Consider the following 27,795-nt stretch of genomic DNA (forward strand, 5'->3'; position numbering starts at 1 on the left):
AAAAAAACTACAACAACAACAACAAACAAGAAAACCACTACCAACACCATTACTATTACTACTACTGCTGCTACTACAACCACAACTATGACTACCACAACAACAAACCACTACCACTACCATTACAATAAACAAGAAAATAAGAAAAAACAACAACAACAACAATAACAACAAATAAGAAAATAATAAAAGTCTACTATTACTACTACTACAACAAACAAGAAAATAAGAAAAAACTACAACAACAACAACAACAACAACAACAAACAAGAAAACTAAACAACAATAAACAAGAAACGAAAAAAAACTACTGCTACAACAACAACAACAAATAAGAAAACTACTATTACTACTACTAGTACTACTACTACGATCACGACTATGACGATTACGACCACGACTACGACTACGACTACCACAACAACAACAAACAAGAAAAGAAGAAATTAAACAACAACAACTACTACTACTATCACTACTACTACCACCACCACTATTATGACTATCACAACAACAATAAATAAGAAAATAAGAAATTAAACAACAACAACTACCACTACCGCTACCACAGCAACAACAAATAAGAAAAAAATAAAGGAAGAAATAAAACAACAATAACAATAATCTCCCTCCCTCTCTCTCTCTCTCTCTCTCTCTCTCCCTTCCTCCCTCTCCCTCTTTTTCTCTTTCCCTATTATGTTTAATGTTTTCTCCCCCTCTCTCTCGTTTCTTCTTTCCTTTTCTCTCTTCCTCTTCCTCTCTTTCTCTCCCAATACACATGATTTTTACCAAAAACAAGTAAAAGAAAAGGAGAAAAAACAAAAACAAAGCAAGAAGGAACAATGCACTCACTGCAAAGGCTCGATGATGGATTCGGGGGCTCCTCTTCGCGACGGCGGCTCCTCTTCGTCCTCCGTACACTTCCTCCTCTTCTTCGCAAACGGCGGCGACGAGAAGCTTTCATTATCCCTCTTTCTCTCTTTCTCTCCCTCTCCCTCTCAAATGCAAGATGGAGTTCGCTCTTCCTTTCACTCTCTCTTTCGTTCGTTTGTGCAAAATAACGCACTCGGGTTTCGGCCCATGTTTTTTCATTTGAGCACCGTTGCTATTTGCGTCGCATTTGCGACGCAAATAGTGACGCTGGTATTTTGTATCAGAAAGTACTGTTGCTATGCCTCCGTATCCTTGTAGTGGAATAATTCTAAATAGCGACCTTCAAGGATGGGGAGGTGTTGTGCTTCCCACCTAATTTCTAATATTTATATTTAAGACCATGTAACTGTATTAGTGTGGCATGTAAATATTGGATAACTTATATCCTTTATGTACTTTTGAAAAGAATGCTTGAGTGAGCCAAATTGTTTTGATAGTAAAGGAATTTGAACTCGTGAGCCAATGGTATAAACTTTTCTTGCAATCTCATTTGGGCCTTAGATTATGATAGTTACCAAACTTTGAAGCGGCCATATATTTAAAGAACATCATTATACAAAAAAAGAGAAAAGCACCAATCAAGCATGTAGGAATAAACATGAAATACTTGAATTAAGAATTTATATATTGCAATAAAATAGTAAGTATTTGCAGTTTCTACAATGACTTGAAAAATTTTATGAAAGATTGAAAGGACTTGTATGTTACCTTGGCACTCAAAAAGCACACTAAGGGTGGTGCTATGCCTAGCATAGTCTAGACTTTATAGGCGTTCTACAAGTGAAGCTAACATGTGTGGTAGGTTTTGTTGCCTACGTATTAACTATAAATATGACTAGGGTAAAGTCATTAGTTAAAAACCAGGTGCTAGTTGGGTGTCACTTTTTGAGTACCACCAAGGCTTGATAATATAACATCATGGGACCAATGAAGTGACACAATAAAGCTATTGATTTGATGGTTCCCATTATGTGGAAAAAACTATGGCTGAATGGCTATGGTTTGTCAAACTTTTGGTCCTTTGATATATTTCGGAAAGGCTCCCCTCCACGACCCTTCAAGGATCGATTTCTTTTCAAGCAATCCTAAACCATGGCTTCAATCTTCCACAACGTTTGGTCAATTTTCTTTGCAAAGTAATGCATCTATGAATGAAAGGATGTATGCCAAGTTAGGTGTCATTTTACTACTCCTCTACCCTACCTTTATGTTGCAAGCCTAGTGGTGGCACTAGCCTAAGACTGGTTGGGCCAACATACGAAGCACTCGGATACAAGGATCGGGCGGGAGGGAGAGGGATTGGGCGAGTGTGGTCCTGTGTCCATCCAAGTAAGAACAAGTCTGGACATGGTCGTGGCGCTTCCTCGTTTCGTGAGCTTATTACCGGACCAGGCGGGCTGTAGTCTTCCATGGATGCCGGCCAATCGTCGTGTTGTCACACTTCACCCTCGCTCGTCATCAAGGTGCAGTCTTTCGTCAGGTATGGTCGTTTTGTAGCTTACCAGATCATGTGGCTAAGGATTTGGAAAAGAAAAGCAGGTATGATGTAGGCAATGGAGGTCTAACGACATGGTCGTAAACAGGAAACCTTTCTTTCTAATATTGGACTGGAAGATAGGATTGCTGTGATGTATTGTCGTCGGGGAGTCGTGGGAACCCTCTTTCCATGAAATTTTGTCAGTCATTGGAGTTATGTGACTTGCCACGGTAGGACCATATCACTCTGGGTGGACTTGAAGAATGGATGGACCACTCGCTTACCTGCTAGGGTATGGATGGATCCTTATTCAACTGGACCAGGGATTTTGAGGCGACCTGCGAGAGGTCTATGGAGTTTACCAACGGAGTTGGCATTTTTCGAAACTTTTAGCACAGGACAGCTGCTTGACATCATAATCAAAAGAAGCTGAAAGGGTCTTTCTTGGGTGGGAAGGTGTTTGCGGCATCGTAATCGAGGAAGGTTGTAAGGGGAAGATAGTTGTCTCTTTCATTGGAGGGAGATGGATCCTTCTTTCCTTCAGTGCTTGTAGTGATGCATAAGATTAGTGCCTTTAGTGCCTTGCTCTTGTGCATTAGCTGTTTATATGTTTTTCTTTTAATTTTATCTAGAGTTGACTAAGTGTGATTAAAGTATAGACATTTGCTATACAACCATTTTGCTAGTAATTGGAGGGGGATGGATCCTTTTTTCCTTTAGTGCATTTAGTGATATATAAGATTAGTGGCTTTAGTGCCTTGCTCTTGTGCATTAGTTGTTTATATGTTTCCTTTTAATTTTATTTGGAGTTGACTAATTGCGATTAAATTATAGACATTTATTATACAACCATTTTGCTAGTTTTTGATTTATAGCAAAGCCTAAGCTTTTGCTCTTTTGAGATAAAGGCAATCAAAGGGATATATAATTTTTCTTTGAAATTGTTGTTCTTTGATTTTACTCAAGTTTAGAGGGTTGTGATGTTGATAAAGCATGGAAACATGGAACGGGGGAGATGGAGGGGAACGAGGATGGGGATGGGGGATGAATAAAACCTGTAAGAAGTTAGGAAGAATAGATGTGTAGTGTAGAAATAATAGTAATATTATGTCACATTGACATAGGTGTAAAAGGGAGAGATGTAAATTTTTACATCTTTTGAAAGTATTAATACATCACAGTCTCTTACCTCATTACCTTGCTTACAACTTCTATGGCTTCTCATCTCTTCCTGTCTTTCTCTCTCCATTTCTAGTCTTTCTCTCTCCTCGTCACTCTCTTTCTTCTGCACTTTTTTTCTTTTCCTACTGTAGACTTCTCTCTCCTCTTCCTCTCTCTTTAGTTCACTTCTTGACAAGTGGTATCCGAGTATTGGTCTTTGATAAAATTTTATTCTATTTTTTCTTCATATTCAACCCAATTTTTCATCATAAAATTAAAATTTAGATAAGTACTATAGATACAACACATGGACAAGGACTAGTAGTGGCCTGTAAGACATCTATAGTTGGAAGAAGACTATATTTGGTGATCTTTGGAATAGATATGGTTGTGGAAGGATAAAACAATAGATTATTATTAAATTTTCATGCAATTTTAAAGGTAACTTGGTCAAATGGAAGTTAATTAGACTTAGAAGGGAAATAAATTGTGGTTACTTTTTAAGGGAGGTTTCTCCTTCTTCTTTCCTCAATTTCTTATTAAGCTTTCATGGATTTTTCAGTAGACATTTTTTTCTAGCTCCCAAATCATGAAGTTTTATAGCTATTTTATGCTTGAATCTTCCTCTACTCTTCATTCTCATCAGGAGGAGTACCAAGTTGTACCATAATTGAGCTGTTTGTTGGTGTAAATAGCCCTGATAATTGTGGCATAATTTTCGAGTTGTTCTTTGGCTGATTCCTCGCGTTGTTACTTGGTTTGAGGCTTGGTCATTGATCTCTGGCAAGCTGAAGCTTTAATAAATTCTTAGCAAAGTTGGCATTCTCCTCTTCTCCCATTTTTGAGAAACCCTAGTCATGGATAGTCACGAAAGCTTCAGCTCAAGTTTCCATTCCTCTTCAATTTCTTGAAGATTTTTCATCATTTCAGCTTGAGATTTATTTTAGTAATGATTCTTGAAGAAATTGCAAGGATTGAGGACGAATGGTCAACGATTGAAGCTTAAGAGCTTCTACGGAGTCAAAATTTGGAGGAAACAGATTTAATGCTTTAATCTTTAGCATCGGAAGCTTCAAGATTGCTTTCAAGCCTTAAATACACAAGGATTGAAGATTATTTTAGCAACATTGGGCAATTGAAGCTTCATCAAGTGTTTGGGGATCAATCAAGCCTTCATGAAACATATAAAAGGTATTCCTCTTTAATTTTAAATCTCTCATTCATCCAATTGTTGAGCTTCATCCAATTGATTGAGAGATTGGAGAATTGTATAATTTCTATCAAATTTTAGCCGATCATTGCTTAAATTAGCCCATTCATGGAATGCAATGTTTATGTGATGCGTATTGGATCCAATCTCAATGAATTAAAAGCTTCTAATTGAAATTTCAATATTGCATTCAATCCAATTGATTAAGTCCATTGATTAATAAGATTACCTACTCTAACCCATTGAATTGTTAATGATTATTCATTCATGGAAAAATATATCATAACCCATTGTACAAGGGTAAGTTAGCAGTGAGTCATTGCTTGGTAAGATCCTCTTCCCATTTATTTTGCCAAATTTCAATTCTCTTGCATTTCATGAAAAGAGCTGAATGGAAATTTTAGTAATGCATATCATGCTGATTGATTAGAGTAGTATGCTACTGCCATGTTGATATTCGCACTGAGAAAAAAGGTGGATGCCGGGGGAGATAGTGAGACAAAAGAGAGGTGACATTCTCTCACTATTAAAGATCCCGAAGGGGTGCAACTAATCGACTCGCGGGGAACTTTGCCCATCTCCCAGTGATTCGGAGCCTGTGTAGGGAGTCTGTTCTACCATTTTATTCCTTACAGAAGTATAACAAGTGGAGAATTGAAGATTGAAGCACTTTCAAAGACTCAAGTATCTTCAAGATCAAAATAGGGCAAAATAGGGGATTTATAGGACACTGTAGGATATATACAAGTCATTCTAGTACCATCTTCATTACTGAAGTACAGGTGTAGATACTATGGGGTGCCCACAGGTCCTATCCAGCTTTTTACAGGGTTTGGTAGCCATTAGGTACTACCATTTTGTACTTACAAGTGGAAACAAGGTACTTACAAGTTAAAACAGGGTGCCGGCCTAGACAGTTCAGCCTCAAAGACTGAATTGCAGAATTTCCTGTCCTAAACTTGTTATGATATGCTATAGCTTATCTTGAAGAGGGCATCGTTGCCTTCAATTCAAATCAAAAAGTTTTGAAATTGGAGTTTCCTAGCTCAAGTTATAGCCAATTTTTTAACAGGGGGTATTACAGGACTACATTACTATGGCAGGTCATAAGGGAAAGAGTGAGGCCCAAGATGGGTATGCGCAACAAATCGGAGATTTCATGTTGGATAATACACCTCAAGAGGGCCCTGAAGAGTCTCAAATGCAAGGTGAGATTAGTGCTCTCAATAATACCATGTGTGAACGTGAGAATAAATATGCCCAAAGGCATATGGAGTTGTTATCTAGAGTGGAGCAGATGGTATTGTCTACGAATTAAACGAAGTCTTCCATTGAGAAGTTGGTGGATTCCACTATCCAAATGAAGGCTTCAATTGACAAATTAGTAGAATCCAATGCTTAAATAATGGCTCAATTCTTCCAATGGATGCAAATGCAAATGGAAACTAAGGAAGCTAAGGAGAAAGCTCATTCAAAAAGTGAATCTTCAATCCCACTTTAGCCATCTAACCGAAACGGTCAAGGTCATGGTATCATTGGACGAAAGGTTTTTTCCAATAGTCAATATGAAGTAGGTGAGATTTCACAAATGCATGATGACTATTTGGGCAGTTTGAATGGTGCTAATTTCCAAGCTTATGGACCGAATTCCCAACTTCTTAGAGGTCCTCTACCAATGGAAAGGTTTGATACTAGTTTTCAGCCACCTATTGGGAGAGTACCATATTATTTTGGAGGTTCAATGTCTAATACCCATGAACAATCTATTTTGGGACAGCAACCCTTTCATGAAAGAGAGTTGAATGATAAAACCATTTTGGCAAAGTACAATGGGCAATCATCTTCACCATCCGATCCAGAGGAATGGATTATTGAAATTTTACTTTGATATATTTTCTAGAACTGATGATATGAAGATTCATTTTGCATCTTTGCATTTGGAGGGATTTGGGCAATATACTTGGTGGAGATACATTAAGAAAAAGAACATACTTGTAGAGAGTTGGGATGTATCCAAGATACTTATGGCTGAGGTCTTTGTCTCTCCTCTTGAAAAAGAGAAATTGGCAAGGAGATGGTATGGATTAGAGCAAAGAGACCTAAGTGTATAGGAGTATACAAAGCAATTTCTCAACCTTAACATGCATGTAGAGAGTATTAGTGATGAAGCTAAACTCCACAAGTATATGCGTTGTTTAGAAGTTTCTTTATTAGTTGATGTTATGGCGCAAAATCTTGCCAATCTTTTCAAAGCTATTGAGCTTGTAGAATGTTATGAAAGGAAGTATAGAAGGGAATCTTTATTTCAAGATAGTTATAGATAGCCAAGGATTGTATTAAAACATGGACAAGTTGATAATGTTTATGCATAGTGGCCTCGATACGTTGTACGCATAGATTCGTACGGTACCATACGGTACATATCTGTACGAATTTGTATGTTTTTTTGCGCCTATTTAGGTCACGTCGCCTGCGCATCCTGCGTTCCGCATCACACGTTTCCTGCGCCCCCGATTTTACTCCGCTTGCCTGTGTGGCACTTTTTGGGGGTGGGAAGCCTTGGATACCTCATTCCACCCCCTTTTCCAGCCATGCACTCCCCTCCCCAGGTCTCTTTGGATTCCCTTTAGCTGGCAGCACTCTCTTTGACCGTTGACCCCTCTTTGACTGTTTGAACTTGGACCCTTCTCTCATCTACAAAAGGTGCTCCTCTCCTCCATGCTTTCATACCAATTCAGCAAGCACTTACCATTCTCATCTCCCTCTCTTGGATCTTGATTCTTGAATGGACTTGTGATTTGTCATTCTCGAATCTCACCTCCTATCCCCTCTTTCTTGCACTCTATTAAAGCATCGGTACCATGACTCGTGAGAAGCACAAGGCCTTCAATTTGCATGCGATCCATGTGGAGGGGGACACAAAGAAATCCAACTTCCACCATTGGATATGCAAGTATTGTGGAAAGCACTATACAAGTGGTGCAACTAAGTTTCTCCAACATCTTTCCAAGACCGAGAAGGGGGGGGGGGGAGGGGGCAAGTTTCTCCATGCAAGAAGATCCCTCAAAACATTGCCGAGGAGATTCTTGCCAAGATGAGAGGGGGATCCACAAGAGGAGGAGGAAGTGGCTTATTGGCATCAACTCTTATGCCTACTAACGAGGAAGCATCCAATGTGGGTGTATCTTCAACCGATATGGGAGAGGCCTCTACCGTTGGTGGTGGGGGTTCGACATCCGCATCCGGCTCCGGTAAAAGACAGAGTGGAGGCTCATTTGGTATCAGAGAGACAATCCTCTCTCTCTTAAGCTCTCGATCATGTTCGTGGATCGATTGTCTTTCTTAGAGAAAGGCAACGACTCGCGGACATTGAAATTGCATGCATGGTGATTGAGTGCAATTTCGCATTCAATGTGCTAAAGCAAGAGCAATGGAAGAAAATGGTAAAAGCTATTGCCAATGTGGGTCCATGTGAAGGATGGACCGGTGTTACATACAATGATACGAGGATGAAAAAGATTGATGAAAGGAGAGGATTGACAGAGCCCCTGATCCTATTCGGGTTGAATGGATAAAATATGGTTGCTCCATTCTCACCGACGGATGGAGTGATTGAAAGAAATGTGGCATCATCAACATACTCATCTCATGTCCAACTCGACACTTACTTTTTGTGGGTCATAGATGTTGGCAAGAGGGGGAGAAAAACAACAGGTGGATTCATCTACCCCCACATTCGACAAGCTATGATTGAGGTATACATTGCAATTTGTCTTTTAAATTTGTTTCACTTTCTTTCATTATAATAATATCATGATTTATAATTGAAATTTGATTTATGGATAATGGCATATGCATAACTATCAATCTCCCTATTCTAATAATTAATTTCTCTCTAGTATCTATGATCTATCTCTCCTTTTTCCCAAGCTGCAAGGCTCAAGTTTCAACTCTCTCTAGACTCTTTCTCTCTCTAATCTCCAATTTCCAAGTATTGTTAGTATTAAGTAATAAGTATACTTGTAATTTATAAATTGTGGTTGTAGGTGGGCCCCTTAAATGTGGTGGAAGTTGTTACTGACAATGCATCGAATTGTCGGTGCATGGGCTGTTTGCTTGAGTCCGAGTTCCCTACGATTGTGTGGACTCCATGTGCAAGTCATTGTTTGGACTTGCTCATGGAGGACATTGGGAAGCTTAAGTGGGTGAAGAGGGTGGTCCGCAAAGCTACATCAATTGTCGTATTCTTCACGGTAAAGGTAAAGGTGCTTGCGATGTATCATGAGCATAGCACCTTGGAGTTGAAGAAGCCTTCTTAAACTCACTTTGCTTACATGTGGTTATTGCTGGAGTGCCTTTATGAGGTGTGGTCTGCCGCCTTGTGCCAGACAGTGGTGTCCACTCTATGGAATGAGTGGGATGAGCATGAGATAGAGGAGACCAAAGCCATGCAACAATTGTGCCTTAATGAGCAGTTTTGGCAAAAAGTTCGTGCCGTTGTCATTGTCGTGACTCCCTTTTATAGGGTGCTACGTATAAGTGATTGGAGGGGTCCACCGTGGGCCTTCTCGTTCACTTCTTTAGAGCGGCATTGGTGGAGGCACGTGCTTGTAGAGTGATTATAGAGACAACGTGCACATGTTTTAGAGATAGCAGAGAGGAGATGGGCGCGGATGCATAAGCCCATCCATGGTTTTGCCGCATTAGTACATCCGGTCTACAAGTTACCGGCGGTCATGGATGATTGAGAGTTCCGTTCGGACCAGCTTGCTTATTTGACTTGTGTAGTCCTTGTGGATGACCACAATGCAGTGCTGGAGGAGCTAGAATGCTACGCAGATCAGAGAGGACATGTGGCTTTTGCTTCTCCCACTTGTTGGAGGAGAGAGTCACTTGTGAAGCCTTTATTTTGGTGGTAAAACTTTGGATACGTACTGGAGATCCTTCAGTCCTTAGCCATGAGGGTTTTTCCCCAAGATTGCTCTTCAGGTGCATGTGAGAGAAATTGGAGTGCCTATTCTCTCATTCACACAAAGATTCGCAATCGGCTAGCACACGACAGTTAGAGCGGCTAGTCTTTTGTCGCACTAACTTATGCATGATGAGAGCTATGATGAGTATGGGTAGTCCGAAGCAGGTAAAGTTTAAACACTCAACCATAACATTTAAATTTTAAAATTTGTTGTTTTAACTTTTAAACTTTGAACTTTGAAGTTTATACTTTACAATTTAGTCTTTAGCATTTACAATGATTAGTCTTACGTGCATCATTGCATTGTGTAAGTGAATGTTGATACATTCAAGTTGATGGGTGACACTCTTTCGAGTGTACACAAGGAGGTGGACAAGGAGGAGGAGATTTTTGCGGAGCTATATAGAGAGCTTATAGCAGCAGATACTTGTGACACTCGCAGTCAGTGTGCTTCTTGGCAAGGAGTTCGAGTAGGTGGTAGCAGGGGCATGGTCATTCGACGCCCTCCATCATCGAGGAGGGGTGGTTTGAGCGGCTTGTAGACATATGTAAGGCGGAGCTCTAGTAGCTCACATCCTGTGCCTTATCATGACATCCCCTCCTTGCCTACACAACCACTACTTAGGGAGCCATCCTTTGATGATGATGGTAACCTCATCAGTGAGGATGAGTATGAGTGTGTCTCATCATCGGATGTCGAGGAGTCATCTTCAGACTCTCTTGATGAGCACTTAGATGATTTTGATGATGATGATAGTGATGCCTCATCATAGATTCATATGACATAGGTCTCTTTTTTTTGTATCAGATATACTAGACTGTAGTTGTATCGCATGTTTTGCACAGCCCATATGACTGCGATGGTCACTCCATGTATTCATCTTATTCTGTAATGAAATGGCTATTTTCACTTTAAACATGTATTCTATGATCTATGGTTTAATGATTTATGGTTTTTGTTATTTAAAAAATTATCTTAAATTTTTTTCGTACTAATATCGTACTGTATCTTATAAAATCATAAGGTGCCATTTAGTACCGCGTTTTATCGTACCGTACCGTATCATACATTTCGTACCTGACAACTATGTGTTTATGGCAGCAATCATATACTAAGTGGGAGCTTAAGTGTGTCAAATTATCCATAATTCAATGCTTCAAGATGTCAAAGCAATTTTAGGACAACAAACAGTTCAAGAGTGGATTTCAAACAAGGGAAAAACAAGCCTAAATCTATTTTAGTCAATATGAATCCAAAGTCTATTCCTATGGATCTCTACAAAGAAAGGAAGGAAAAAGACTTACGCTTCAAATGTGAGGAAAAGTATATAGCTGATAATGCCACAAAGTGTGTATATAAAAATGCAAAAGCCAAGGTTCATAGTATGTTAGTCTTGGAGGATTTTGAAGATGACATTGATGAGGTTGATGCATTTGTACCTAGTTCTGAAAATGAGGATGTTGACGAGAAAGCTGTGCAAGAATATTTTTATAACCCTGCCGACACTTTTCATTTTGATCCGACTATACACTTTGTATGAAGGGTAGTATTTATGGAAAAGATGTATTTATCTTGATAGATAGTGGTAGTATACACAGTTTTGTGAATAATTCCATTATGGACATGGTGAATTGTCTTCCCTGACTTACAATAGCCCATAAGAGATCAGGTTGCCAATGGTGAAGAAGAAATTAGCACTCAAATATACCCATAGGTTTCTTTACAATTGGCTGAAAATTATGAAGTAAAAGTAACATTGAAAAGGGGACCCATAGATATTGTACTCGGGTGTGATTGGCCAATAACATTGGCCAAAATTACTATGAATTTCTCATAGCTTGTATTTGGAGTTTATCCTTGATAGACAGCTCATCCATTTACAGGGAATTCCTAGTAAATCAGATTTTCAGCTTATCACCATGCAACAACTCAAAAAAGAGTACAAGAGATGCTTGCAGATCATTGTTTTGCACCTAAATAAAAAGCTTAAAGATCAGTCCATAAATTCAGCAAATCATCCAGCTTTGAAAGCTCTTTTTGAGAAATATAGAGATTTGTTTGAAGTACCTACTTCATTGCCTCCCAAGAGAGGAGTAGATCACCCAAATGATTTGGAGTCCAACTCAAAGCCAATTAATAAGCTACCTTATAAATTGTCCAAGTGTGAGCCTGAGGAAGTAGCGAAGCAAATCGTGGAGCTTCTTGAAATGGGATTTTCATTGAACCCAAGTTTTCACCTTATGCATCTCCGGTCTTGTTAGTTTTAAAGAAAGATGGATCTTTTAGGATGTATATTGATTACAGAGATCTAAACAAGATCATAATGAAGAACATGTACCCAATATGCAGAATTGATGATTTGCTTGATGAACTCAAGGGGGCCTAGATTCTTTACGAAGATTGACGAGGTTAGGATATCATCAAATCTGTATGTAAGAGGGTGATGAAATCAAGACTGCTTTTAGGACTGATCGAGGGCTCTATCATTTTCCAGTGATACTATTTGGACTTACTAATGTTCTAGCTACCTTCCAGAGTTTAAGGAATAAGATCTTGCAGCCTTTCTCTTCCAGTTTGTCTTGGTTTTCTTTGATGACATTTTGATTTATGGCAAGACCCTTTAGGACCATTTATCACATATGAGAAATGTTTTTGATGTATTGAGGCATCATAGACTCTTTGCTAAGGAGAAGAAATGCTCTTTCATGCAGACTAAAGTGGAGTACTTGGGACATATTATTAGTGAAAAAGGGATCGAGGTTGACCCCAAGAAGGTGTAGTGTATTAAAGATTTGCCAATACTTACTACCACTACTTCGCTTAGAGGGCTTGTTGGTCTATCTTCATTTTATGATTGATTCATCAAGCATTATGTAGCTATTGTAGCTCCTTTGACTGACAGGTTGAAGAAGGAAGCTTTCTTTTGGGATGCACTTGTAGATAGTAGCTTCAACTAGTTAAAGGAACTCTTTATTTCAACTCCTATTCTAGTATGCCTGGATTTTTCAAAGGAGTTTACCATTTAGTGTGATGCTAGTGGTAGAGGCATAGGGGCTGTTTTGTTATAGGAGCATGGAGTGATTGCCTTTGAAAGTCGCAAGCTTACAGATAAGGAAATGGCTATAAATGTTTACAACCAAGAGATGTTGGCTATTTTACATGCGATAAAAAAATGGCACCATTATTTATATGGTAGCCAGTTTAAAGTTCAAAGTGATCACAGGATCCTAATGTATTTTCTCACTCAGTCTAATCTTACTCCTAAGTAGTGTAGGTGGGTAGCTATAGTGTAAAATTGTGATTTTGAGATTACTTATACGAGGGGCAAAGACAATGTAGTGGCTGATTCTCTTTCTCGTATGTGGGCATGTAAAGTTCTAGCTGTGACTTAGCTATATAGTGATGGGATTGAAGAATTACAGGAAGCCCATCTTTTGGATATGAAGAGCTCAGCTATGTTTTTCAGAAATTATAGCAATGTCTCATGGAAGATAACTCACATTATCAGCTTAAAAAAATGGTCTAATCTGGTTAATGGTAAGATTGTTATTTCCTCTACTTATACTTTTATACGGAAAATTATGGAGGAGTTGTATTCTTTGCCTTTAGCTGGATACCTTGGAGTTTTAAAAACCTATGATAAGATCAGTAAAAGCTTTTATTGGAAAGGACTGTGGAAAGATGCCAAAGATTTTGTCATGAAGTGCATGTCTTGTCAGTAGAATAAGGACAACACCCATAAGTCAAGTGGTTTGTTGCAGCCATTACCTATTCCTACGGGCAAATGGATGCATTTTACCATGGTCTTCATAACTAGCTTGCCTACGACCAAAAAGAGATGGAATAATATATATGTGGTGGTGGATAGACTCACCAAGGCAGCCCATTTCATTTCAACTAAGATGCAATTTATTGCTTCTCAAGTGGCCAGTTAGTTTATGGAGCAGATTTTTAGATTACATGGATTACTGCAGGTGATTGTTCATGATAGAGATTTAAAGTTCATGAGTAACTTTTGGCAGGCGGTATTCACATCCATGGGCACTACATTGGCTCCCTCTATAGCCTATTATTCACAAATTGATGGATAGATAGAAAGGGTAAATAAGTGGTTGGAGACTTATCTTCGCCATTTTTGTTATGATGTGTAGAATTCATGGGATTCTTGGTTACACTAGGCTGAGTTTACTTACAAAAACTCTATTGATACTAGCATTGGAGTTTCACCCTTTGAGGCTATGCATGGTTATAAGGTGTCATTACCCACAATCATTTTCAATGAAAGAATCAATCCTTATGGGAAAGAAGAATTGGAAAGAATGCAGACCCTTCTTCAGCATTGTGAGATGAATTTTAGGAAAGCCCAAGACCAGATGAAGATGTATGTAAATAAGAAGAGGTGACCCTTAGAGTTTCAAGAAGAAGAATTAGTTTTGTTGAAGGTGCCCAAGTCTCGGTATTCTACCTTGAAGGATGGATCTAGTAAGCTGCTCACAGATTTTATAGACCCTATAGGATCTTGAAGCGCATTAGAGACTTGGCATATAGATTGGAGCTACCCTCTTCCACTAAAATTCATAATGTATTCCATGTTAGTCAGCTCAATGGTGATCCTATTGATACACTTGATGAGCTGCCACCTATTGATGAAGGTGGTCTTATTCAGTACATCCTTGAGGTTGTTGTAGGTCAGTGTGAGAAGTTTCTCTCTTGCTCTATCATTGAATATTTGATTAATTGGAGAGGTTTGCCACTTGAGAAAGCTTTTTGGAGGCCTAATTCTATGCTAGATGAGTTTCCTTGCCTATGGGACACATTGGTGGCTAAAGTATACTGATTATGGAGCTAGTTATGATGCAGATAGGGTCTTGACAGTAGACTGTTTTAGAATAGTTTTTATTCTGCCCAATTTTCAGAATTATGCCACCTACATAGGGTTAAAGTACTCTTCAAGAGCTACGTTTTGACATGTGGCACACTTCGTTTGGATACTTCTACCAAAAGTTATGGTAGATTTGGTTCAATAGGATCTGTTCTTACAGCAAGTTGTCTACTTCATTTTGAGTCCATCATTTGAAGACTTTAAGACTCCAAATGCTTTAGAAGCACTTTTGATTATGTTTATAGCTGAGGCTTACTTTCATTCTTTCATTTCAGTCCATATGTCTTAATCTTTCATTCATTTCTCTACTTGTATAGCTGAAAACAGAGTAGTACTTTGTTTCATCCATCCTTTTCCAACTTTTGTAAGTTTGTTTTTGAGGGTAAAAACCTTTGGGACGGGATGGATTGTAAGAAGCTGGGAACAATAGATGTTTGGTGTAGAAATAATAGTAATACCATGTCACACTGACATAGGTACAAAAGAGAGAGACATGTAATTTTTCACATCTTTTGGAAGCATTAATACATTACAGTCTCTTGCCTCATTACCTTGCTCATAGCTTCTATGGCTTCTCACCTCCTCATCTTTCTCTTTCCATTTCTAGTATTTCTCTCTCCTCATCACTCTCTTTTTCTCTTCTGCACTCTTTTTTCTCTCTATTGCAGACTTCTCTCTCCTCTTCTTCGCTTTGCATTCCACTTCTTGACAAAACCAAGGTACATAAAGAAGCACATTTTAAGCTTAAAAAATATCAATTTTCAATGTATTTATTAGCATGTCGCATAATCAATACAAAATGAGCAAATGATAAATGAGGAACCATATGGATAAACTTTGAAGATCAATTTATTTCAAAGGAGCATCTATCCACTTACATGATCCGTGTGATATAAAAACTCAAGTCTAAACTAAATTTTAAAGGACAAATGTCAAAAAGGACTAAACAGTAAAAGTAACTGCTAGCAATGATCATGATATTTGACATCACATAGGAAAATGATGGTGAAGCTGTAATGAGTTAGAAGGCAATATACAAAAAGAAACTGAAACCAACCTTCCTTCTCGAAAAGGGTGGTTTAACTTGATTAAGCACTTAATTACAACAATTAGCAAATGAACATAAATTGAAATGCTCACTTTATCTTCATAAACTTGGACAGTGGACACCCTATTGGCCCCAAAATTGGCGCCCCTTTCCGTATTTCTTTAATTTCAATTGCTGATGGATAAATTACAAGCCGAGATTTCACAATCTCCTTGGCTGATTCAAAAGCCCCTTGCTGTTCCAATAATCAGCAAAGCATTCGGGCAAATTGCGCCTTGATTTTCACCTAGGACTTGCTCTAATGGAACCCCAATTGGTCAAATGCTGCTTCAAATTCACAATAGATGGGCTGGCATTTGAAATCAAATTCCACGAATTTATGGTGCCGATTTCAGTGTACAATGCCTTTGATTGATGGCACGGGTCCCAAGGTGGCTGCTAAACCCTAATTACTGTTGTAATTTAGGGTTTACAGCAGTAAACTCTCTGGTGTCCACCAAATTTGGTTGTACTGTGCTACCCATGGCTGAGAATACTTGAGCATAGACTGGAGGAGATGAGAGAATGCTATAGAAAGAGAGAAAATCAGCTGAAATGTATCTTCAAATTCGTAGCTCTGATGACAAATTTGATGGCACCAACAACTTTAAAAGGGGGGTAAAACACTAGCTCGGTTGGCAAGTCCTCCTCTCTTGCCGCCGCCTCTCTTGAGGCGGAAGAGAAAACCTGTTGCCCCCTGTCCTGTCGCAGCGCGCGATCAGTCATCGCCTCTCAGAGCCAAATTTGATCACCTCCTCTTCCTCCACCAAGCTCCGAATGGTTGCCATTCTGCTTCCACCACCCTCCAACAGCCTTCTCCCTAGTTGCATGGGAAAGTTTTGCCAAGTGGCAGTCTTCCTAATGCATTTTCAGCCATTAAATTAAATTTTCAGAATTAATTAATTTTGAAAATTAATTTTAGTCCTTTTGACCTTGCCCAAAATTGAACATGCTCATCTGTAATGAAATTGGCCAGGCCATTTGCAACTTGGAGTGGTTTCCAACCTCTGTTGACCCTTAGATTAGCATTAATTAATTAATTAATGCTAGTCCCTAGTGTCACCACTAACACTTAATGGCCAAACAATTGTCCTAGGGTCCAACCTAGCACCAACTGACCACCAAAACCCAATTGGTATAACTTAACACAACTTTTGCCTTTAACACCCACTGCATCCTCGGGGTCCTTGGCCTATTCCCATGAAATAACTGCCATGTGCATCACATGTGCTAAACAACCTTGCACATTTGATTAGTAACTTAATCAAATGGTACTAGCAAGATTAAAGCATCTCAAAATTTCACGTCCCCGTGACAGACCTCCCCCTTGAAAACCTTGCAATCGTCCTCGATTGCACTGCATTGGGCCAAAGCAAAAGTATATTGCACTGGAATTTCAATTTGGCATGACAGTCACCACAACATTGGCCACAGTTGTCAAACCGTTGCATATGCACAAAACTTATTGAAAATTTCCAGCCAGCAAAACATAATAGAAAACTGAAAACAATCCAAAACTATTGCTAGAAACCATTGGATGCATCCATAACTCATGTTTCTCAACTGTTCTGACTTCAAAACCACAGTAAAGCATATTCTCAGCATAAATCATGGCTGAAACTTTCAATGACATTCGTTTACATGCGGCTGTCCATGGAATCAGATGTAAACCATTAAAAACCGAGCATGACCTGATCATAAACTGATCATGGACTGATATGAGAACTGATCACAAATGGTTGCAAATGTGACTCCAAATTGATCACAAGCTGATGGTAAAAAAAACTGATTAGAAACTGATGCAAAAGCTGATGCAAAACTGATCCCAAAGTGATCTTAAATGGTTCTCAAACTGATAAAAAACTGAGCTGAAACTAATCAGAAATTGATCTCAAAATTTAGGCAAAAACTCATGCCAAACTGGCCCAAAAACTCATGCATAAGTATAGTCTCAGAGCCGTGGTGACAACCATACTCATATAAATGTATCTCACAGTAACTAGTACACCGAATAGTGACCTCATGGCAGACATTCTGTCAGCACAGTACCTTGGATGCATGCTGAATACATCCGAGATCCACTACATACGAGAGTTGTCCAAAACCGGTGGAGTGGAAGTTCTACCTTCCCCTTGAGCATCAAGCAATGCTTCGGATGCCCGCTCTGCTGAACCTGAGTAAGCCCAATCCAAAGTTGTCTCTAACTGAAAGGCATCGAGATAAAGTTGCAACAACTGAGGATGGTCTGCCAAGTCATCCTCTTCCATCCATTTTGCATCTATTGGCGAATAATTTTGAAACTTCACCAAATATCTTTTGGAAACTTTACCTCTGATCTTCCTTTTCTTATGTGCCAAAATTTGCTCGGGTACCAAAATCTCATCTAGTTCCTCAACCTCTGGCTGAATTTCAGCAGATACATCTTCTAGCACATCACCATGAAAAGGTCTCAACAAACGCAACAATACATAATCGCCCTCTGCAAACTGCAAAGCACGTCTATGGAGATCAACTGTCTGCTTTTGCTTGTCCTGTGACCTCTGAAGTGCATACTTTATCTTTGCATAGGCTGCATCCAAGCTTTCCACAAAGCTATTAGTCTCAAAGATCTTATCCTTAGTGTGCAAAATAGGTGGAATCTTCTTGCCACCCTCAACCACCTCAAATGGAGCCTTGCCAGTGGAACTATGCACCGTATTATTGTATGCAAACTCAACCAATGGCAAATATTGCTCCCATTGTGTCTTGTGGTCTGAAACATAGCACCTCAAAAGATCCAACACTGTGGAATTTGCTTCCTCAGACGAACCATCTGTCTGCGGATGAAAGGAGGATGAGAATTTCAGCGTGGTACCCATATTTTCAAACAACCCCTTCCAGAATAGACTCGTCATCCGAGGGTCTCGATCATTGATGATCAACTCAGGTATACCATGATACTTGAAAATGTGTTGCATAAATAATCGTGCCATATGATCAGCCTTTATCTTCTTCCTCACCGGAATGAAATGGGCTTGTTTGCTAAACCTGCAAATAATAGTTCATATTGCATCATTCCCTGTAGGTATCTTGGGAAGCTCAAAGATAAAGTCCATAGCAATTCTTAGCCAAGGCCTATTTGGAATAGGCAAGGGCTATAACAAGCCCCGGCATCTTTTGCCTATCATGCTTTACCTTTTGATATATGATGCATGCCCTAACAAACTGCTCTACATTATGCCTCAAAGCTGGCCAATAAAAAAAATGCTCCATTGCCTTGACTATGGCATCAATACCTCAGTGTCCTGCATACGGAGGAGTATGACTTTCAATGATGATCACTCTAGGCCTCAATTGCTTTGTGACACACAATTGTCCATGCATCATCAGAAATCCATCTCTTAGCATAAAATGCTCATGCCTTTGGCCATTGCAAAGCTGATCATAAACATTAGCAAAGTCCGAATCGGCAACATATTGCTATTTCATGGTATCCAACTCAGTATGATAAACCATAGTGACGGTTGAAATTTGTGGCTTACGTGACAGTGCATCAGCCACAACATTCTTTTTACCATCAATGTGTACAATTTGAAAATGAAACATAGAGAGAAAATTTGCCCATCTCATATGCTTCTCTGACAACTTTTGTTTGCGTCAAAAAGTACCTCAAAGTCTGATGGTCTGTTTGCACTGTAAAATCAGCCCCCAACAAATAATGTTTCCACGCAGAGAGTGCATGAATTACAGCCAAGAGCTCTTTCTCATAAACCTGTAAATTTCTCTTTGCACTGCGGAGAATTCGGCTCTCATAAGCCATAACTCGGCCATCTTGCATAAGGACAGCCCCAATGCTGTTACCACATGCATCACACTGAACCACAAATGACTTCCTTAGATCAGGCAACACAAACACAAGATCTGAAGTCATCTTTTCCTTCAACTTTTCAAATGCTGAAATTTCCACAGCTGTCCATCTAAATGGCACATCTTTCTTTTGCAAAGCATGCAATGGAGATGCAATTTCAGCAAACCCGTGTACATACTTCCTATAGTAAGAACATAAACCCAAGAAGCTGCGGATCTCATGAACATTTTTCAAAGCTGGCCATGAACGTATTGCTTCAACCTTAGCAAGGTCCATACGAATACCATCAGCCGATACAATTGTTAGCCTGCTCTATTATCATTCTCAGTCTGTCATCTCCTGGTTGTGAGCTCCTGTCAGAGTCTGGCAGGAGACAGAGGAGCTCTGTCAGCTTGGTAGCTGCTGTTTTTGTCTGCATTCCTTTTCTAGGAGTCACACAACCCAAACTGGGCCTTTTAGTGTGCAGTCGGCCCAGATTTTTGGGTAGGTCGGCCAGATCTGGCCAAGTCGGCGAGATTTGGCAGGTCGGCCAGTTTTCTGGCCTGGGGCTATATACAGCAGCCCCCCCAGTCATTCTCAGCATTCTCTTCTGCAGGTTCAGCACACTCTCTGTCCTCTCCCACTCCGGCATTGGTGCTGCCATTGCTTTCAGTCTGTTCTGGTGCCCTCACTGACGCTCTGGGCTGCGTGCAGGGACTGATCAGTCCATTTCAGTGTATTCAGCATTCATTTCAGTCAGTGCAGATTTTCTTCCTTCATTCCCTGCTTTCTCTCTCCCCTCCTCTATGTTCGTGTTCTTCTTCCCTTGCGCACTCTCACATGGTATCAGAGCCTGACTGAGAGCATGGAGGACCTCACCTTGTGGAGAGAGACATCACCCATCTTCTGCTGCTGTCATCCCATCTTCAACTGCCCAGGCGGCCCCTCTAGGTGGCCCTTCTTCCTGCGTTTGCTGCAGACGACTACTTCCGAGGCTGCCACGTCAACCTATGACACCTCCTTGCGTTTTCCATCAGGCTGTCCCTCCTGCTGGGCGACACATCATCAGGCTGCGTTTTGCAGATCTGATGGTTGTTTCCACTCTTGGCGGCACATCTCCTGTTGGCGATCCACTTTCTGGTTGCGTCTCGGTGTTGGCAGCTTCTTTTCTGGTGATCTTCAGCAGTTATTGCGTTTTGCAGATCCAAGTTTTTGTAGGCTATCACAACCTGCGTCTTGGTGGTTGGTGACCATACTGCTGGTCATACTTCGGCTCTGGCACAGTTTTCTTTGGTGTTTGGTATTTTGCAGATTGAAAGATGTCTTACTAGTTTTCAGGCTTTGACAACTCAGAGGATGAGCTCCTTTCTCATCATTCCTCTGAGCGGAGGTGGGTTTATCGGGAGTTTCGACGTCGGGAGGAGCTTCCTCGCACCCGTCCCTCTTTAGTCCATGCATCTCAGAGGGTTCCATCTACCGTGAAGGTGTCTTCTGTGAAGACTGCTTCAGATGTGCGGATGCCTTCTTTGATTCCCTCGATTCAGGTGCCGATTCTCCCTTCCTTTCCGAAGGAAGATAAGTTGGATGGTTCCAACTACTCTTTCTTGTCGTGCAAGGTGGAATGCATCCTCGATACATTCGACCTTTGGGGGCTTGTTTCTTCGCCCATCAACCGTCCCCCCATGGATTCGTTCGATGGCACCTCTATGGACCGTGCAGCCTTGTGGGATAGGCTCAACTCTTGAGCCCGTTCCTTTCTTTTTATGAGTCTACATGATTCCGTTCTTGTGCATGTTCACAGGTTACAGACCGCGGCGGAAGTGTGGAAGAAGCTTGCGCCTTTGTATCAGCACAAGACGTTTGCCCAGAAGATTTCCTTGGAGAAGAAGTTGCGGATGCTCAGTCTTGATGATTCTTCTTCCATGAAGGAGCACATCACGAAGATGGAGGACATGCGAGGCGAGTTAGCCTCTCTTGGTCGTATGATATCGTCTGAGGATATGGCGATGATTCTGTTGACTCAGCTGCCATCACCCCGTTATGATGTCTTCTACACCAGTCTCATCACCTCGAGGACCCGTCAGAAACTCCTATGGGAGGAACTTTCCCCGCTTGTCTTGGAGCATGACGAGCGACTCAAAGAGGTGGGTGCCAGTGGCTCCACCAAGGCTGCTTTGGCATGCTCGGTACGGTCATTTGAACCTCGATTCTCTTCGCGGGCTTCTCGGAGGAAGATGGTGGAGGGACTTCCAGATTTCCCTCCTCTTCACACTTTGTGCCCTAGCTGCTTGAGGGGCAGCAACATAGGCAGCCTCACCCTCAGGTTGCCTCTAGGAGGGCTACTTCTTCGCTTGAGTTGGTTCACACCAACCTTTGCGGACCTATGGGCACGGCCTCCCTTGGGAAGGCCAGGTATTTGACGCTGATTGTGGACAGACTTTAGTCGTTATGTGTGGTCTTATTTCTTGGAGTACAAGAGCGAGGCGTACTCCCGTTTCTGCGAGTGGCAGGTGTTTGTGGAGACCCAAACTACTTCCAAAGTTCGTGGCGTTCGAGCTGATCACGGTGGCGAGTTCACTTCTCACCTTTTCTCTCAATTTTGTAGGGATCATGGTATTCGGGTGGAGTATTCCCATCCGAATACACCATCCGAGAATGGTGTGGTGGAGTGTGCGAATCGGACCATGGTGGAGATGGCCCGATCTATGCTGGAGCATAGGAGTCTTCCTCATTTCCTTTGGGGTGAGGCGGTGGCTACAGTGGTGCATATTCGCAACCGCTCTCCGACTTCGGCTTTACAGGACATGACTCCTTATGAGGCTTTCTTTGGGAAGAAGCCTTTCGTGTCCCACTTTCGCATCTTTGGGTGCGATGCTTTTGTCCATGTGGACAAGAAGAAGAGGAAGACAAAGTTCGACTCTAAGTCGAGAAAGCTTATCTTCGTGGGTTATAGCACGACCACGAAGGGATATCGGCTCTACGACCCGACGACACGGAAGGTTGAGGTGAGCAGGGATGTGATCTTTGATGAGGCTTCGGCCTCTGAGGATCCGATTGATGGTTCTATTCCAGGTGCTTCTTCGATATATCCCCCCTCCCCCCCCCAACCTTCTCTCCCTTCTCTTCCTTCCAGGATACCCCTTAGCACCCCACCCATTCCTCCTCCTACGGCTTCCCTTTCCCCTTTGGCGGATGTGACTCCTTCTTCTACGAGTTCTTCCACCCCTTCAGCCTCCCCTCAGGAGTCTTCTCGGGATACACAGCCTTCTTCAGGTGCAGAGGATCTATCTTCATTTGGTGAGGGGGAGTCCCTCTCCGATATGGGTGCATTGCAGGTTCCGGAGACTACTCAGTCTCCCTCGCAGCAGGAGGAGTCTCTTAGGATTCCCTTATGGTATCGCCGGCTCATGCAGGATTCAGGTATTACTCACTTTCCTACTTCTTCTACGGGTCCACGTCGGTCAGTCCAATTACAGGCCCAGCGGGATAGTTCACTGTGTGTGAACTATGCTCTTATGTCTCAGATTCTTCAGGATTCCGAGCCTTCCACTGTGGAGGAGGCTCTTGCACAGGGTATTTGGAGATAGGCTATGCATGCCGAGCTCGCTTCCATCGAGTGAAACCATACTTGGGAGCTTGTACTGCGTTCCAAGAAATGGAAGGTGATAGGTGTGAAATGGGTCTTTAAGACCAAGTATCTTGCAGATGGCTCCTTGGACAAGCATAAGGCTAGGCTTGTTGCCAAGGGTTTTGCATAGCGGGCAGGATTGGACTACTTCGAGACTTTTGCTCCTACAGCTCGGATGTCCACCATTTGAGTTATTTTGGCTCTTGCAGCTCACCACCGTTGGCCTGTTTATCAGATGGACGTCAAGTCAGCTTTTCTGAATGGCATCCTTGAGGAGGAGATTTATGTTTCACAACCTCCTGGTTTTCTTGTGCAGGGGAAGGAGGATCATGTCTACAGGCTGCAGAAGGCTCTTTATGGCCTGAAGCAGGCTCCTTGTGCTTGGTACCAGAGGATTGACCGCTTCTTTCTACAGAGAGGTTTTCAGTGCTCCGCTCATGATCCCAACCTCTACTTACGGGTTGTGGATTCTCTTTGTGTTTTCCTTATTTTGTATGTCGATGATCTTATCATTACAGGGAGTGACACTCAGCAGGTGGAGCATACTCGGTCCATTCTTCAGTAGGAGTTTGACATGACAGATCTAGGGATCCTTCACTTCTTTCTAGGATTGGAGATCTATCAAATGGCACAGGGCATCTTTATCTCGCAGCACAGGTACATCTCCGAGCTTCTTTCAGAGTTTGGTATGGTCGCGTGTCGGCCTATTTCTTGCCCCATGAACCTTGAGTCCAAGCTTTTGGCAGATGGAGTTCCCCTTACAGATGCCACTCGTTACAGGTGCCTTGTAGGCTCGCTCATCTGACTGCTTCACACTCGGCCGGATATCTCTTTTGTGGTGGCTTTGTTGTCTTCTTTTATGAAGACTCCTACACAGGATCACTGGCAGGCAGCCTTGCGTGCTCTTCGATATTTATAGGGGACTCGATCCTTTGGGATCATGTATGGAGATGGGATCACCCTTTCCGGATGGAGTGATTCTGATTGGGCAGGTGATGTGGATTCGAGACGATCCACTACAGGTTATGCTTTCACCCTTGGATCCGGTGCCATCTCTTGGAGCAGCAAGAAGCAGCCTACTGTGGCACTTTCTTCTACAGAGGCTGAGTATCGGGCCCTATGTTCGACTGCTATGGAGGCAGTTTGGCTCCGTCGCTTACTCTCAGAGATTGGCTTTTCCCAGACCGGATCTACGGAGCTGCGCGTAGACAACTAGAGTGCTCTTGCTTTGGCGAAGAACCTGGTGTTTAATGCTCGCACAAAGCACATTGAGGTTCAGTATCACTATGTTCGAGAGCGGATCATGGATTCGGAGCTGGTAGTGGTCTATTGTCCTACGGCGGCCAATGCGGCTGATCTCTTCATGAAGCCTTTGCCTCAGGCTTCTTTGCTTCATCACATGCGGTTCTTAGGTCTTCTAACCCTCCTAGGATCTGAGAGGGGGTGTTAGCCTGCTCTATTATCATTCTCAGTCTGTCATCTCTTGGTTGTGAGCTCCTGTCAGAGTCTGGTAGGAGACAGAGGAGCTCTGTCAGCTTGGTAGCTGTTGTTTTTGTGTGGATTCCTTTTCCGGGAGTCACACAGCCCAAACTGGGCCTTTTGGTGTGCAGTCGGCCCAGATTTTTGGGCAGGTCGGCCAGATCTGGCCAAGTCGGCCAGATTTGGCAGGTCGGCCAGTTTTTTGGCCTAGGGCTATATATAGCAGCCCCCCCAGTCATTCTCAGCATTCTCTTCTGCAGGTTCAGCACACTCTCCGTCCTCTCCCACTTTGGCATTGGTGCTGCCATTGCTTTCAGTCTGTTCTGGTGCCCTCACTGACGCTCTGGGCTGCGTGCAGGGACTGATCAGTCCATTTCAGTGTATTCAGCATTCATTTCAGTCAGTGCAGATTTTCTTCCTTCATTCCCTTCTTTCTCTCTCCCCTCCTCTGTGTTCGTGTTCTTCTTCTGTTGCGCACTCTCACAACAATGTCCCAAGAAGTGGATTTCATAAAAAAAAATTTCACTCTTCTTGCCATTGATAACCAGCCTATGCTTACGCAGCTCATTGAAAACAATGTCCAAGTGCTTTCTATACTCCATCTCATTCTTTGAATAGACAATCATGTCATCAAAGAAAGTACCCACAAATGCTCTATGTGGCCGAAAGATGCAATCCATCATCCGATTAAAAGTGACAGGATTATTCGTAAGTCCAAAAGGCATGACAAGAAATTTATATAAACCAAAAGATGTCCTAAAAGCTGTCTAAGGCACATCCTCCGGTCTAATACGTATCTAATGATACCCACTTTTCAAATCTATACGGCTGAATATTGGTAACCCTTGCAATCTATCCATAACATCATCGATCCGAGGGATCGGAAAGCGGTTCTTTATCGTGATCTTGTTCAGAGCACGATAGTCAATGCACATACGTCATGAACCATCCTTTTTTTGCACCAAAAGCACTGGAGAACAGAAAGGAGATGAGCTGGGCTGAATCAGCTCTTTTTCTAATAGCTCATTTACCTGACTCATAATCTCCTTCTGTTGGGTTGCACCGACTCTATAGGGTGGTTTATTAGGAGGGCTACTTCCAGGGATAAGGTCTATGCCATGATCTTCGGGTCTTTCAGGTGGTAGCTGTTGTGGAAGTGACTGAGAGAAGCAATCAGTATACATTTTCAGAAATGACATGCGATTCTTCTCTAGTTTAGACATATTCCCAACATTCTCACTATCATCCTTATCCTTAGCAAAAACTAAATATGCTGAAAGATGATTTTTCATTACTTTAGAAATAGCAGCTGCAGATACAATAGGGGACAGATTCCCCTTTCAACTTTACATTAAGTGTGAGTGTCTTTCCCTTATGTTGAATAGTGATCTCTTTTGCATATGAATCAATCACTGCATGTATATGGTGGCACCATGGCATACCGAGCAACGCATCACAACCCTCAAGTGGAGCAATGTAAAACTCTTCGCTGTCCACATATCCTTGTATGTGCAACCGAAGCTTTCCAATGAGTGGTGTGACAGGTTCTACATGACCCTTACATGCCATTCCAACTTTCCCCATGGCTCCCATCTCATTCTCTTTGATGCCTAGACCGGCTGCCATGTCAGTAGAGATGAAGTTGGCTCATGCACCATTATCAAAGAAGATCAATGCATGCTGATTCCTAATTTTGCCCCATGCTCTGCACAACTCAGTAGCATCATCATTGGGTTGATCACTAACAACATCGGGCACCAATCCCACTGATGTTTTGGGCCTTTTACCCTTAGGATTTCCCTTATTTTCTGATTTTACAGCTTGCTGCCTATTGGGATAGTTCTTTGCAATATGACCCTCCTGTTCACAAATAAAGCATTTATTTGCAGCCATCAATTCCCTATGTAGTGCCAATGTTTTCGAGCCCTTTCTTTGCCGTTTTGGCCTCTTTTCAGGCTGGTTTTCAGATATGCCCCTTTTCTCAGCCTTAAACAACTTTTTATTCGGCTTCTCCCCGTTCTCTTGGAAGCCCAAATCTTTTCCATGCAGCAAAGTATCGGCTGTAGCAGCAGTCTCTATGAGCTGAGACGTGCTAGACATGGTGGATTTTATGCAAAAATCCTTGATTCCTTTGGGCAGTCCACATACATATTTTTCCACTTGCTCATGAAGGGATACGGCATGATAAAAAGTGACGGGCAACAATGCATTCCAAAACTTCTTATTGTATTACTCTAAATTCTTGCATTCCTTGGCATCAAGCTTGTTCCAAGCTATCATGATGTCCACCTCAAAGGTACTAGTCAACCAATTCGATGCAAACATTTGCTTGAATTGTACCCATGTTGACGGTGCTCTATCTTGCATCAAGAGCGTGGACCACCATTGCAATGCATTCCCCTTCAAGAAAGTGGCTGTCTTTCAAATCTTAGAGGATTCGGTTAAGTTTCCCCCTAAATAGGTTGCATCAAACTGTTGAATGAAAGTCAAAGCTTTCAGCCTATCTTGTGCACCATTGAAGGACTCAAACTTCACTGCTTTTCCACCCTCATCATAGTCTTTTGCTTCCCCTTTGGGAGTCAAGTTGTCATACACTGGCTGCTGCAAAAAGGGTGCATTTGCTGTATTTACATCATGACCAAGCCCAAATGAAGCATTTGTATGACCAACAGTCATTCCTTGAGCCCCATAAGCATTCGGGGGTGCAGATGCATTGCCAAACATTCCACTTTGTGCCCCAGGCATCAAGCCAATGCTACCATACATAGGGTTTTGCACATTTTCAGCCATGCCCGAAAACAATGGGCCTTGCACACCATGCATTGGCTGTTACATACCATAAGGATTTGTGCCATGCATTCCCCTATGCGGCCCTTGCCCAACCATTGCATGAAAAATCGTGCTACCACCAAAGTATCCTGGCTGCCCCATCATAGCATGCATGCTCGGCTGTCCAAAATCCATTGGATTGGCACTTTCATAATGGCCTTGCATTTGCATTCCTTGCCCCATAGGTACCAACTGTTTAACTTAATTGGCCTCTTTAGGAGCTTCAAGTGAAGGATTTGGCACTACCTTTGGTGCATCTTGTTGTCCCGAAGGTGTAGAAGTTGACTTCTTCTTCTTGTCCTTGCTGTCC

General features: G+C 41.8%; 1 protein-coding gene across 5 annotated transcripts in view; it reads left to right on the plus strand.

Moving 5' to 3' along the window:
* The first annotated feature begins 2,186 nt into the window (after window positions 1-2,186).
* Window positions 2,187-27,795, plus strand: part of LOC148013698 (S-adenosyl-L-methionine-dependent methyltransferases superfamily protein) — a 65,761-nt gene continuing 40,152 nt past the window's right edge. For 2 of the 5 annotated variants that reach the window (XR_015688863.1, XM_087668047.1), the window contains exon 1: window positions 2,197-2,413. Coding sequence is in view for 4 of the 5 variants with exons in the window: in XM_087668047.1 (XP_087524173.1) it covers window positions 2,281-2,413 (133 nt within the window). In the remaining variant the exon portion in view is untranslated. Of the gene's footprint in view, window positions 2,414-27,795 lie in introns of all 5 variants that reach the window. The other 3 variants (XM_087668049.1, XM_087668050.1, XM_087668048.1) reach the window with 3 other exon arrangements.

The sequence above is a fragment of the Lygodium microphyllum genome, chromosome 26, assembly GCF_053477565.2.
Source record: "Lygodium microphyllum isolate KBCC chromosome 26, Lygodium_microphyllum_v1.1.10, whole genome shotgun sequence".
Classification (NCBI taxonomy): domain Eukaryota; kingdom Viridiplantae; phylum Streptophyta; class Polypodiopsida; order Schizaeales; family Lygodiaceae; genus Lygodium; species Lygodium microphyllum.